General features: G+C 36.1%; 1 protein-coding gene across 2 annotated transcripts; it reads right to left on the bottom strand.

Annotated features, from left to right (window-relative positions):
• Nucleotides 1–1,008: 1,008 nt before the first annotated feature.
• Nucleotides 1,009–11,569, bottom strand: LOC145232926 (uncharacterized). 2 transcript variants are annotated; one of them, XM_080097593.1, is made up of 10 exons: nucleotides 11,411–11,569; nucleotides 10,897–11,045; nucleotides 9,705–9,773; nucleotides 8,972–9,093; nucleotides 8,550–8,694; nucleotides 7,353–7,491; nucleotides 6,809–6,959; nucleotides 6,279–6,412; nucleotides 5,850–5,992; nucleotides 1,009–3,904 (listed from the first exon to the last, which is right to left on the bottom strand). In XM_080097593.1, the coding sequence occupies exons 1-10, from the start codon at nucleotides 11,501–11,503 to the stop codon at nucleotides 3,778–3,780; spliced, it is 1,272 nt and encodes a 423-aa protein (XP_079953719.1). In that variant the 5' UTR covers nucleotides 11,504–11,569; the 3' UTR covers nucleotides 1,009–3,777. The 2 variants fall into 2 exon arrangements, with proteins under 2 accessions (XP_079953719.1, XP_079953718.1); XM_080097592.1 differs by having other exon boundaries at nucleotides 5,850–5,995.
• Between the last annotated feature and the right edge of the window lie 2,413 nt (nucleotides 11,570–13,982).

Consider the following 13,982-nt stretch of genomic DNA (forward strand, 5'->3'; position numbering starts at 1 on the left):
CTTGGTTTTGTTACATCTATTTTCATCATGATCTTAGTCTTCGAAAATGTAAGCAAAAATACTTGATTTCCAAAAGCAATACCGCGTTTTGATAAACAGTAACAAACTGCATCGCATTAAATACATATTCAATCTTCATCTTTTAATATTTTTGTAAGTAGGATCTGATTTATGCATACCTTAAATGTTTCTAGGATTAATATAAACTGAGAAGCACTGGCGTAGACTGCTTTGTGACATCATTTGACCTTGGTGACCTTCTGAGTCGAGTGCTTAGATCGTTTTGCGGCATTAATCTTAAGTTGTGGCGGCGACAAGCGAAGGCCGATAGGAAAAGGCAGAGCCAAGGACTGAAGACCTAAATTGTACGCAGCATAATGCCAACCATTGACCAACAAATCTGTTTCAGACGTAAAGAGCAAAGCTGTATGTGTGTGGGAAATGTGATATGGGAGGTTCGGAACTCCATCACCTAGACGTGACCCTCCGTGTTTGACGTCACCACCGTGAAAACTGGCCCACATTCAAGTGTGATTTATTTTTAGGTCATGACGTTTAGATAGGACAAAGGTAGACTCAGAGCACAAAGCAAATGACAAAGGTTTCAAAGGGAAATCTGCGCTCAACTGAACTTGAAACAAGGATAAACATACGCCGTGTCATCTTGTGTAAACTACAAAGCGAACGATTTCGGGATTTAACTAAACACCGACTAATCTACGTTAAGGTGCAGTGGTTGCCAGACAAAACAACATCATTGCTTTAGACACAATGAGGTGTTCAAGATCAGAGAAAATACAAAGTTACGACAGTAAACGTATATAGTTGCCATTGCCCTTTTCCACGTGAAATAGTAACTGTTCGTTTGAAAACCGTTTGGTTACACACAATGACACTATTTAGGCAACAGTTTTTCTTTGTACAAATAGTTTCGCAAACAACAGTCTGCTTTAAATGAACACCAATCAAATCAAAACTAAAATATTTTGGGACAAGCAAGAAAAAATGTGCAAGCTGATAAATGATTTATTTGCGAAATCAATATCACAGGTGGATAGTACATTTGGCAGTTGCACAGGCACAACACCACTTGTAATTACAAAAGGTCAAAGCCTCGGGTTCGGGTCCCGAAATCCGCTCCCAAATACAAAACAATTCTTCCCAAACTGGGTCCCACTGTATATAGTATTTCAGCATAAACGAAAACTCACATGAACTGTGAAAAAACAATTAGGGTGCATTTATTTTTACTGCCAGATGCAAAAGAAATCGATCTATTATTTATGAACCGCTTCGCAGCAAATGGGAGATTTCTGCCACGGACGTAAATAGACATCAGTGCTATACCGCCACCTACAGGACGCCATATTAAACACAAAAAGTCACCAGATGTCGCTGCAGTGACACACCAGCAAAGTAGAGAACGTATGTTGTCAACGATTTTCGTCACTTGTCGAAGATACACGAACCAAGGTATGTGATGTAATATGAAATCAAAGACTTGACTTCAGTACAAATTGGTGGCAAATTGCCTTTGCTATGCTCTTAACACGAAAAGTTTTCAAAGTGCAATTGTTGATATGCCAGAGTTGGTCTGCAAAAAACTAACAGTAAAAGTTGCTAAAACATTAAACCGGATAAAAATGCAACGTTTGGGGCGTTAGAGCGGAATATGACGTCATTTTACGTGGAGGAAACAAAAACGCAGGAAATTGCGTTGACAGACACGAACGACGTCACTACCTGTTGCCGACGACTGAATGGAAATTGACTTTGCGAATCAACTTGCATGAAAATCAAGCGTTGCTTTCCCAAGTAGTTATATGCCATCAAGCACAGAGTTATAAGTTTGTAGACCACATTGAAAAAGCTTTTTAGGAGACCAATTCACTTGGAGAAAGGGACACAACAATCATTGAATGCCGACAAACATTTCTAAATGCTCTTGCACACTAGTTTTCACAATAAGATACTGTAGTAGAAAAGTTTCAAATAAACGACAGTTGAGGGAATGATCGTTCACAGACATGCTTGACATCTGCTTAAAACGACAATCATCTAGAAACAAGTTTAAACGTTTTCGAATTTTACCTCATTATGTTTGGACAAGTTTTTATACACCAGGGAAAAATAGTAGACTGCAGCAGGCAACAACTAAGATAATCATAAATATTTAGTTGGTTGTTTCGTCAAACTGCTTGCGCAAATCTCAGCAAAACGTAGGGCAAACATCGTAAGCGTTAAAAATTAAGAAGCAGTTTCAGGCCCTTGAATACAGAACATACAACAAGTGCTTTCACGTGTAGAGTAACTGTACAGCGATATATAAAACATACACGTGTATGTACACAGAAATAATGCATACCTGGAAACAATATACAGATGAATGTATACAGAAACTGATTATAAGGTAGAAACTTTTTGGTCGGAATCGTCGAGAAAGAAACAAAAGGCTAAATACATACAAAATGATATAAGTATGAGTGATAAAATACAGCTGCGAAGAAATGTAAGGCTATGTTTTGTTAAGTACGATTCTACGCGATACAGTGCAGATGTTAATGTGATTGGTTCAATAAGGAACGACCGTAGTGAATAACAGGTTGTCGCAAACTTGGGGTGAAACGAAGGAATGTGAAAAGTTCGTTGCCTATGGAACCGATGTAGACAATTAGGGTTGCACACTCTGGCTAGATAAATGATTTAAACTTCAAGAAAACTACTAAATTTACGTGATAAGTTTGTAATAAAGGCACAAACACGTCGTTTGACGACATTAGTTGTAGGAATGAATTCAGGTTGCAAGGCAAGAAATGAAGTGCAAGGAAAGGCATAAAATGATTAAAGTTTGAAAGTGTTAAATGACAGAATTAAAAAATTTAAATTTCCTGAAAATCAGACGTTTTCGACTTTAATAGCATTTAAGTGAAAACACTTTATTACTGTTTCTATAAGTGGAAGTCGATTGTACACGAGCAACAAATATTTTTGTCATTATGCTACAATGTGTAAATTTAAGGTTGAAATTACTTATTTGTATTTTGTTTATGTTCGGGTTTTTAGTCATTCCTTATTGCCATGTAGTCAATTGGATCAGCATAAATTAATAAAGTCAAATTTGGAACCATGGGGTTGTTTTAATTCTGTCCACAAATATGATTAGAGACTAAAAATTGCCAAACTTCGAAACCACTGGATTTCAAACTATATCGGTTCGTTTTGGTGCTGTCCATAAAGTGTTTAATCACGGGTTAACCAGATGATTGATTTGGAAATTTGGATGTGAGTAAACGATGTAGATGTGTGATTTAACACTGACGGCAGGGGTTTGGCACAATGGCTGGGTAGCTGGGAAGTGGAGGGTATGTGCAAGCGCTAAGCATGAAGGGTAATGAAGTAGATTTTGACTTTAGGATGTCGTGTTGTGAATTATCAAGCTCAAAGCTCTAGACAAAGTGCTATTAATATTTACAGAAACTTTGAGTGCGTTCAAGAGAAACACGAATTAAAAGGGAACGTATGCGAAACTTATAATGTCGTAAATAATCATAAAATCATGATAATTATATGGATAAAAACATTACTTAAACCCACTAATTACGAATTAGTGTTAATTAAAAGAAAGTTTATAATGCAATTTATCTTCTTGGTCCAAAGCTTTCGTTGGCGTCACCGTAACGGTACAAATGACGTCATGTTGGTCTTGAATCAACAGCTTATGCACAACAGAATAACAGTATTGCAGTTATGTGACCGGGGATACAAGAGACAAGGTCACTAGAGGTCGTCGCTTTCTGGGAGCAAACTTTCCTCCAAGTATTTCATGGAACGAGGTTGGTGGAAGGTCCGCTGGGGGGCGTCCTCGCGCAGAGCTTTCAAAACTTCTGATTCCTCGTTGTCATCTCTGCAACAAATCAGAACTACAATCAAATTTTGTGGTAGCGTATTCAAAAGCTGTGGAAAGCAAGAAATACACAGATATGCTTTAAACATGAAAAAAATCGTGTCGATACATACAACTAACCTGCAGCTGATACCTGAAATATGTTATGCTGCCTCAGAGTTGCAAGTCGGGCCGGGCTTTTCGGGCCGGGTTCGGGTTCGGGCCGGGTTCGGGCCGGGTTCGGGCTTAGGTATTTGTGAGAAAACGGGCTTAAAACGGGCCTGACTTTACGTTCCGTGTCCGCCATTTTTTTAAATAAAATCACTCAGCTAAGTAACAAGTCTCTGGATTTGACCTAATGCCCACCCTACTCTAAAAAATATTGTTTACGCCATTGTCTACTATTGTTCATTGTGTTTGTTGTCTTTCTCTTTTTTCTTTCTCATCCTTTGTTGCGAGGCTTTCGTGGATAGGCCTGTTAATCAAAATTTCGGGCCTAAACGGGCTTCTCAAAAACGTTTCGGGTTCGGGCCGGGCTTCGGGCTTATACTTTCGGGTTCGGGCCGGGTTCGGGCTCAGATTTTGGGCCCGCTTGCAACTCTGTGCTGCCTTGCTGAATCATCGCAATTCACTTTCAGTAAAACTTTTCATCACATCCTGTTAGCAGCCTCGTTGCACTTTCGCTTGTAAATCATACAGAACTGGTTGACCTCCATTTTTGAACCGAGCAAATGTCGCATAAATACCATTTGCTGCTCGTGTAACTTGTTTCCATGCAATAACTGCCTGAAATACGCTTCTCCAATCTTTAGCTCATTGTTAAATGCCGTAAACATGAAGCAACTCGCCCAAAGTAATACAAAACTGCAACAACCTTTTCATTGAAACCAACAATCCAGCAAACACGTAACCGCGCGCTATGTTGGCCAAAACATGACCACAAAGTTATGTTAGACACTCTTGTATTTGGACGACGGTTTGTAAGCTGAAAAGCTTCGGAACAAAACCGTCTTTGATAACTTGCAGTCACAACTTAAAGATCAAAAACAGTTTGGACTCAACAGCAATTTGTTTCCACTTTTGCTTGGAATCAAACAAACAAGCGAACATCGTTTCTTCAAACATGTTTTAGTTGATCAAACTTTATTTTGTTTTTGTTTGTTTAAAAAATGTACTTGTTATTAAAGTAGGTGTTATATGCGTCGTTATGCAAGCTCTGGAAACAGTTTCTAAAATATGAATTAAGCATTTAGCTGGGCTAGCTCGACTACATCATCACGTTTCCTACATCACGTTGTATTACATTCCGTGGCTTACTTTACACGCCAATATGACGTATTACCGGGGCAGGAAATGCTTATGCATCATCAAGCCCTGCCCTAACATGCGTAGCTAAACACAATAAAACTTCATATTACCAAATAAAAGTATGATAAACTCGCATCAAAATACCAGGCATTGAGTAGTATCTACGTTTTGTGTGGGAGAGTAAAGCTTTTTATTTATAATGTGTGTGGTAAGCTGACTAATCAAGTGCCAATCTATTTTTTACTGTCAGAAGTTGCAATGTAAACAATGCCTTTGTGCAACTCACATATGTTGTACTGATGGATGCACAAATCAGCAAAATGCGCATGATTCCCAGATTAATTCATGGCGAAACCACAAAAACTGTGAAATAAGTATGACTTACATTTGGTTTTTCAACTGTTACCTAAACTAATATCGCTATTTTTTGCCTAAACCAAACTAGCAACTTCTTTGTAATAAAAAATAATATGTAAAAACTTACAATTCAATAAATGGAACTGACTGTTTTTAACTAACTAAATTCATATTGCTAAACTCTAATCTAAAACTCAGCACAAAGTAACAACTGATATTTTCATAGGTCATTTCAACCTTCCTTACCAAACTTGCTATTTATGTCATATTGTAAGTAAGTTTGTTCCTTTGCTGAACTTACTTGGTTGGTGATTGCTTCATTTGACCTTGATATGAGTCTTTAACATTTTGAGATGAATACAAGCCCAAAGAAGTACTGGCAACTACCCTTTTTGAGTCCTTAACATTTGATGGGGGAACAGAATTGGAGCGCTGCTGGGTTGTCTGCTGTGTGATAAAATGTTTATGATCAGTGACAGGTATTTGCTATTGAGGATTTATGGACCACATAGCTGGAGTGAATGTGTACAAATCATTGTCAAGCTGTCACAACCCTTATATTAGAAACTGTAAAAATAATAAATGAACAGTAGTCAGTGTCAATTCAACTAGATATGCTTTGTCATACGGTTTTTATACAAACGGTTTACATGCAAAGTATGTTTAAATGTCAGGATGCACAACAAAACCATAAAAAGAAACCTAAATTAAACTAAACTATGGTACTTACATGGTTGGTTCCATCAGTTTTTACAGTAACTCGACACCTTGATGATTTGGAACCATATTTGTTCATAATTGTACAAGTATAAGTTCCCAAAAGCTCAGGTGACAATTCACCGAGTACAACAGTATGGACAGGCCCTGTGTAAATACAACATGATTTTGTAATGAATTGTAAATAAATACCAAGAATTGGTTAATTAATTATTTTATAGTTACACACAACAATTTAGCCTAATAGGGTTTGTTTGCTGGTATAGAAGGGGTGTTTCGGCATGGCTAATTTAGTTTTTTTTTTTTAAATGTAGTTGATTACCATGAAATGCATTCTGCCAAATAAACCAAAATTTTAACCCTAAGCCCATTTTCACCCTAACAGGGACCCCAAACCAGCAAACTTAAACAAACAAAGAAATAACAATAAGTTAAAAATGTAAATATCCAAAATATATGAGCTGAATCAACCTGGAAATACACAAAATGTTTTTTTAACTTTGCAAATGCATGCTGATCCTTTTTTAAGATTGACTTATTTACCGTTGCTTAGGAACCGAATATCTTTTTCCTTTGATTCCCTTGCTGGTTTATTATTGTGATACCAATGTACAGAAGGAGTTGGCATGTTGGAACCCAAACGAACTTCTAAAACAGCTGGCTCACCCATTGGCGCAGCAATGTCTTGCAAAGCCTGCAACCAAAACATAACAGATAAATAAAACTGCTGTGATCCTGTAAATTGTTTTCAGCCTTTTCAAGTCATGCAGTTTTGCTCTAACGATTCATAAACTTTGTTACAACATGGACTCACTCAAATAAGACCAGACAAAAAACCTTGTACAACCTATTGACTTGTACAGTTTGTGTAAGGAAGGTAGCAATTATTTAATCAGACTGACGTATGTGACCTTATAACATCTTCAAGGCCACCCACCCAAATAAACTAACAATAATGAAAGATTTTGTTTTTGCTTTATTCTAAGGATACTGTCAAATTGCACTAAAAGGAAGTCGTGATTTTAGTTGAAGTAGTAATAGCTGCATTTAACATTTCACAGCAAAATGTTAAACAAAAGTGCAATACCTTAGCAAAGGTTGGTTCCCCATATCTTGGTGCTGCAGAGCCTTGAAAGAACTTTCCGATATTTCCGATCGCTTTGCTGCGATCTGCATTGCCGTTTGCAGGTGGTGCTGACTCAGATGGAAGGACCCCATTGCTGGAACTATAACAGACAAAATAAAAGAATCACCAAATAAGCTACATGAACATAATTATTCCAGTCTCCAGACATGTATTGGTCAATGAAGTTGTTAAAATATTACTACAGTATAAGAGATAACTAAGAAAACTACATTTTTACTAAAAACTAAAAAACTAAAAAAACTACATTTTAGTTTAAGAAAATTAAAAAAAGCTGTCATGCAAATAAAGAATGAACAAGTTGTATATCTTTATGTCCTTAAAAGAACCTTAAGAGTAAAAGGTTTTCTTTGTGGCTGAATTATGGCAAAAAATCACAATGAACTTTCAACAATGAAACTTTTACATTTGCCCTTCAGGTATTACATAAACCACATCACACAAGTTGATTCGGTTGGACAAAAAGCTCTTTTATCCAACACAGTGTAATTTCCATGGCAAAAATTTTCCAGTAACAAGAGAAACATTTAAGCCACTACATGAGAGTTAATTGCTTTTTCATTGATTCACAATGGAAATGAATCAGCGGAATTTACTATGCCCAAAAGGGTAATTACAACTTCAGTGGAGCAATTGAAAAGTCATGTCTGGCTGTGACTAAACAATACCCAAACACTCTGGAATGCAAACAACCATTCAATGGCATTGTTACAAAACAAAACACATTCCAAAAGTGTCTGTAAGGCTAACAAGTGCTGTAGTTTAAAGGCAGTTAAATTGGCCTCGGTTTGGTGAACATACACGGCACTGCTGTCAAGCACCAATTCATGTGTGAGTAACCAGTATTGATTTGTGGTTTGTGGTCATGGAATTCACTTTGAAAGACAATTATGTCACATTATTAAATACTGTTTCTGTTATGTATGACATATATGGTGTGTTTACTTGACATATATGACCCTTTAGCTTTTTCATCATTTTTGAAATAGTTCAGTTAAAATGATTTTAAGCAAATTAAACATTTCTAAATGTTACAATTCCTGTATTATTAGGCACAAAGTAATACAAACATGTCTTAAATTTTGTCTAATTTAACCATTTTACACAACAACTTTGAAAAGAGCTCTGGCAAATTTTTACCTGACATCATGCGATGGCCAAGTTTTCACTTCACTTGCTTTCATGCTCCCTGGAGCTTCTTCCTTGCTTTTCTCTTCCTCTTCCAACATTTCCTTGATCTCAGGAGTGATAGAGATTGCTTTTTTCTCTTCAGCTCTCACAGGGGCTACAGCATAAAACATTTTCACTTGTTACAATACTGTAAATCTACTTGTTACATTTGGCATTTAGGAATTAAAAGCAAATTAACTGGGATATAAACCGGTTGTTTACTTCTGTTGCTTAAACTGTAAACTACTATCCACAAGTAATTACAGCACCCAATGAAAAACCCAAATTGATTCAAGTTTGCAGAAAGCTTTAAGCTTTGTACAAATTACAAACTAAAAGTCAATGTAACCATCACCTTGAATTAAAAATACAGAATATGAAACGTTTCTGACCTTTGTATGGCTTGACCAGAGCCTTATTCATTGCAGGTGATTGTGTGATGGTTCCTTCCTTTTGCCAGTTTCCTGCGTCTTCATATTTCTGGTATCTTGTCTCGCCAGGCTGGTAAGTCACACTGCAACACAAGACAACATTTCAATGGCTTACCAAATAGAAACCAAAATCAACTCAACTTGGTTGAAAAGATAAAAAAGGAAATTATTATGATATTTGTGTTTACATTCCCATAAACGTAAATGGTACCAAGTTGTTTGCTTAAATTTAATGCTATCTGTGTATAAAACTACAAAACTTACAAGCTATTCAGTAAACACATTTTTTCCTAATAGGAGCAGAAGCAACTCTAATTGAATTTTTTGAATAAAAATGGTTGGCAACAACATTGAACTACAACAAAGGAAACCAATAAACCTCAAGGAGGGGTGCTGATTTAAAACTCAGACATTTCCCCTAGCAAGTATGAGGTAATATTCACACTGCTAGATGAAAATATTCAATGAATTATTCCACACCTATTTCACAATACCTCAGGAGTCAGGACATTATATTTTATAACATAATATTTAGATATGAAAAGAATCTTTGTAATCTTTACAATAAAAAACAGACAATCAAGTAAACATATAAAGATAATTTGGGTGAATCATGCACAAAACATTTAAGTTCAGCTTCCATGCATTAAACAAATATGTGCACCATGCACAGAAGTAGGTTTCAATAATATACCTTGGTTTTGGTTGTTCTGGTACAGTTGTTACATAAGGTGCAGGGGCTTGTCCTCCAGTTTTAGGTTTGCTAAATAACAGAAAGTTTTGTTTAAATATTAGGTGTACAAGGGTGTGATTTTCAGACTGTTATTTTTCCCAAAAAGAAAGTCTACTGGAAACCAAACATACATAAAAACAAACCAAACATAAAAATGAAAGACAATATTTGAAAATACACATTATAGTCAGCAATACATCTATCTTGTTACATTAAGTGCATACACAATAAAACATAAAATCAACCAAAACCTGCAGCATACATGACAAATCATGTTGTAGTTCTTAACAGTTTGAGTTTTAACTCTATACATTGTAAACTTCATATACAGACTAAAGAGAAATGCCTTTGTGTAAGATACGACCAAATTTGGTAGCATAGACTTGAAGTGGCCTTAAGTTGGTTGGTCTAGTGTTTGACAAGCAATTATCATTTCTCTTAATTACAGTCCCACTAGTTCAGTAGGTAAAATAAACAAAGTCCATTTGAAAGCAAGTTATTTATATCAGTAGCTTACACCACACCACAATGTTTACAGTACCAACAGTAATGGGTTAAACAAAGCTACTGTCAGCTCTTTGAAGTGTTCATGTCAAGTTTATAATAGTAGTCAAAAATCAAAGGAAAATGCACTATGGATAAACATATTTTGAATTACCCAAACAAACATTTATGTCTGCTGCAGTCTGCACATAGTTTTAAAAGGTTTTAAAAAAAATTAGTTAATACTGTTTAACAATGTGTTTATTATTAAGAAAATACACTTTGTCTAATGAACTGTAAGTCTAATGAACTGAATTGTATGCTTTCCACAGCTTGCACAAAGGTATCATTTTACATTATACATGTGGATGTTGAGTTACAGCAGGACTGAACAACCTTAAAATTTGTGGGGGCACACATATGTATTTTAAGCTGTAAGTGATAGTCTTTTATCAATTCAAAGCAAAAAAACGGTGACCCAATGCTTTACAATAACAATAGAAACATCACAAACATTTAAAAATGATTGGCAAACCATCATCTACGCGACAAATCCATTTTATTGTAAGCAAAATTATTAGGTGTTGGTCATATGTAAAATAAGAGCATTCAAAGTGAAATGTACATTTTTATGATGGTGAAAAACACCCAAGAAACTTTTGGAAATTACCTTAGGTGCATAGTTAATGTGGCTCCTGCACTTTTAATTTTATTTTGTGCTTCATGATGTCCAAGATTAGCAAAATCATCCCCATTTACTTTTTCAATGATATATCCTTCAATGACTCCAGATCTGGAAGCTTTTCCACCAGCAGTGACCTGAAAACATATTATTGTTTTAAAACAATAAACAGTAATAGATTATGTTGACAATAATGAAATGGCTTTCAAAAGTTGAATTTATGACCATGGCCTCATAGCCATCTTATCCAACAGGCAAGGCCTTGGTGGTTCAAGGATTAAGCCTCAAATAAAAGTTTTTCTAGGAATGGTACAGTAATAATAAGCCGTTTTCAAAGCATAATTTTTATATTGTGCATTTTTTCGAATACAATTTCATTGCACTTCAAAAAATACTGATTTTAACACTATTGTACACAAACATAAATAGCCAAATTTACAGCTCCACCCACTATAATCAAATTGCAATGGCAAAAGGATCCAACAGTGGAATTCATACACACCTTTGCAATTGCCAGGGGTTGGTGAAAATCTTTTCCGCCCTTCATTTTGAAACCCCAAGGGGAACCCCCGGTTAATGTAATAACAACAGCCATGATCACCTAAATCCTACTACTCCACTATGTATTACTCTAAAGACAAAATAAATGGTAAAACGGTAAAGTTTAAAGAAGATAACTTAAACTATGCAAACTGTATATATGTGTGTTAGTTTTTTGACGAAATAGGTGTAGAGTAAACCAAAAACAGATGATAACTTGAATTTAATACATAAAATGACATAGCTTTGCCTTTAAAACACATGATTGCAGAAGTATTGATAAAAAAAGCATTTCTAACCAAGTAGAATTTAATTTACCACACATTTATTACAAGCTGTATCTATTATTTGGCTTGCTTAACATTAACGCAAAGTACATTTTATACTAACTTCAAAATGGCAGCGGTGTTATTAGCAAAATAATAAATAACAACAAACAATACAAACAATAAACAACCAACACTGACTGCTATTTAAATTTTAATGCAGACTAAAAACAATAAAACCTCTTTAAAGTCAAAATATTAACTGATCTACGGTAGACTGACAATTTGGAAGTTTACATGACTCAGTGCCGGCCGGCAAGTCTGCAAAGCAAATGCGGGAAACAAAATGATAAATCATTTATTTACATCCCAGCAGCGCGGCGAACCACGTGACCGAATTGTCTGCGGCAGACAACCATTATTTTTAATTGGGGGCAATCAGCAATTAAAGCTATGATACGCTTTCATCAAGAATATTCACGAGTTAAACTAAACATATATCATAAATAAACAAGTGGAAGAAGAATTTGGATTCGGATAAGATAAAAGTATTTTAAAACGGAAGCGATTCAAAATAGTTAAATGCACATAAAAGAATAATATTTTTTTTGTTAAATTACCAATGCCGCTTTTTACATGGTTTAATCGGCTTGCTGGAAACTGCGAAATTCTTTTATAAAGTAGGCGATGTACACAGTTCTTTAATGTGTGTCAAATCAGCATACAAAAATGTACAGGGTGTTCATTTGAATCTAAACGTATGGCGGCTATTGTTTGAACAAACCAGTTTTGCCTTGCTGCTTGGTGTTTTGGCCCGAAAGACGACAAGGTTAAAATGGTTTCATGTCATAGTTTAGTTTGCACAGGTATACTACATCAATAACTTTTTGTACAGCTGATTTAATTTGAAGTGGCAACGACACTCGATCTAGACGTTACAAGTAAACACTTTATTTGAAACTAGTTAGACCAGTAGAAAAAAAAATAATAGACCAGTGAATAGACCAGCGAATATTGTTTGGTGAAACATTTGTGTAAGAAAAATTTTAATGACATTTGCAGGTTGTGTAAGCAGATTTCTTTATTAGATTACACTTATTTTGCAACATGTCAAATCAATCGGTCAACAATTTGACCCTGATTCTCCAGAATCACCAGTTTTCAACGTCAAGGTTCGTAGCTAAGCAAGTCATCTGGACAATTCAAATCATGGTCTCTGTCTATCTGATCGTCGTCTTAATTTTATTCGAATTAAGACGAAACCCGGTTTCGGAAAGCACCCCTTTTCGTAGACGCCATTCTACCACAAGATCAAGGAGCACAATTGCCAGTTCGGCCGCAGCATCCCGCAAGACAGTTTGGTTGAACATTTTTGGAGAAAACCCTATGTGCATACTCACAATGACGTCAGTGCTATTTCGCTGCGTCCTCTTACAGATGGAGTTCAACTTCGGGAGCCAGTACAAAATCGTGTGCGAGACTTTCAGTTGGATGTACACCCTATTTGGCACAGTGGGGTACTTCGGGGTATACATGTTACTCTGGGCCCGGCAATGGGGTTTGTACAACAGCAAGCCACTGAAACCCCTGTTTACCCGGCGCACAAGAGCTATCAGTATTGCCGTTATGATCAGTATGGTAACTGGAATGGTCGCTATTAGTGTTTTGTTTATTCTAAGTTTCAATGTCATAACTCTGACCCCACGAGGCTGCGTTTTCCAGGACACATCGTCTGATAAGTTGATCTTCACAGTAACGCTTGCTACCATGGCTACCGGGTCGGTTATAATTCAAGCTTGCCTTCTTGGCTTGACGGTCTATCCTTTAAGTAAACAGTACGAAACTTTCTGGTGCTGCTGCAACAACAACAAGAAAACTGATCAAAGTAGTGCTTCAAACTCATTAAAACGAGTGCGGGTAAGCAAAGATGAAGTTACTGTACAAAAACTCCAAAACAACACCACAAAAGCGACACAATTGATACTATTGAGCATTGGTTTTTGCTTGGTAATTTCCCCTTTTTGTCTAAATACCTTCAAAGATTAGAGAATAACCAATTTTCGACCACAAATTAGGACGCGTCCAGAATTGGCTAACAGTCTAATGATAAACAAGCGTTTGTGTAAAGATAGTGTAGGTTGTTACTATATATGTTTCGTTAAGTTGCCATTGACGTAACTTAAGCTAACAATGAAAAGTTGGGGCCCAATAGAAACGCAATGAAAGAAACCAACTTCAAAACAAATACTGGGTCGTAATCGATAACCT

Source organism: Phallusia mammillata, chromosome 6 (assembly GCF_965637545.1).
Source record: "Phallusia mammillata chromosome 6, kaPhaMamm4.hap1.1, whole genome shotgun sequence".
NCBI classification, from domain to species: domain Eukaryota; kingdom Metazoa; phylum Chordata; class Ascidiacea; order Phlebobranchia; family Ascidiidae; genus Phallusia; species Phallusia mammillata.

Coding starts and splice junctions, on each gene's coding strand:
- LOC145232926 (XM_080097592.1), bottom strand. CDS start 11,503: ATGGCTGTTGTTATTACATTAACCGGGGGTTCCCCTTGGGGTTTCAAA. Junction 9,774..10,896: donor ACATTAACTATGCACCTAAG/GTAATTTCCAAA, acceptor TCTGTTATTTAG/CAAACCTAAAACTGGAGGAC. Junction 8,695..8,971: donor TCTGGTCAAGCCATACAAAG/GTCAGAAACGTT, acceptor TTTATGCTGTAG/CCCCTGTGAGAGCTGAAGAG.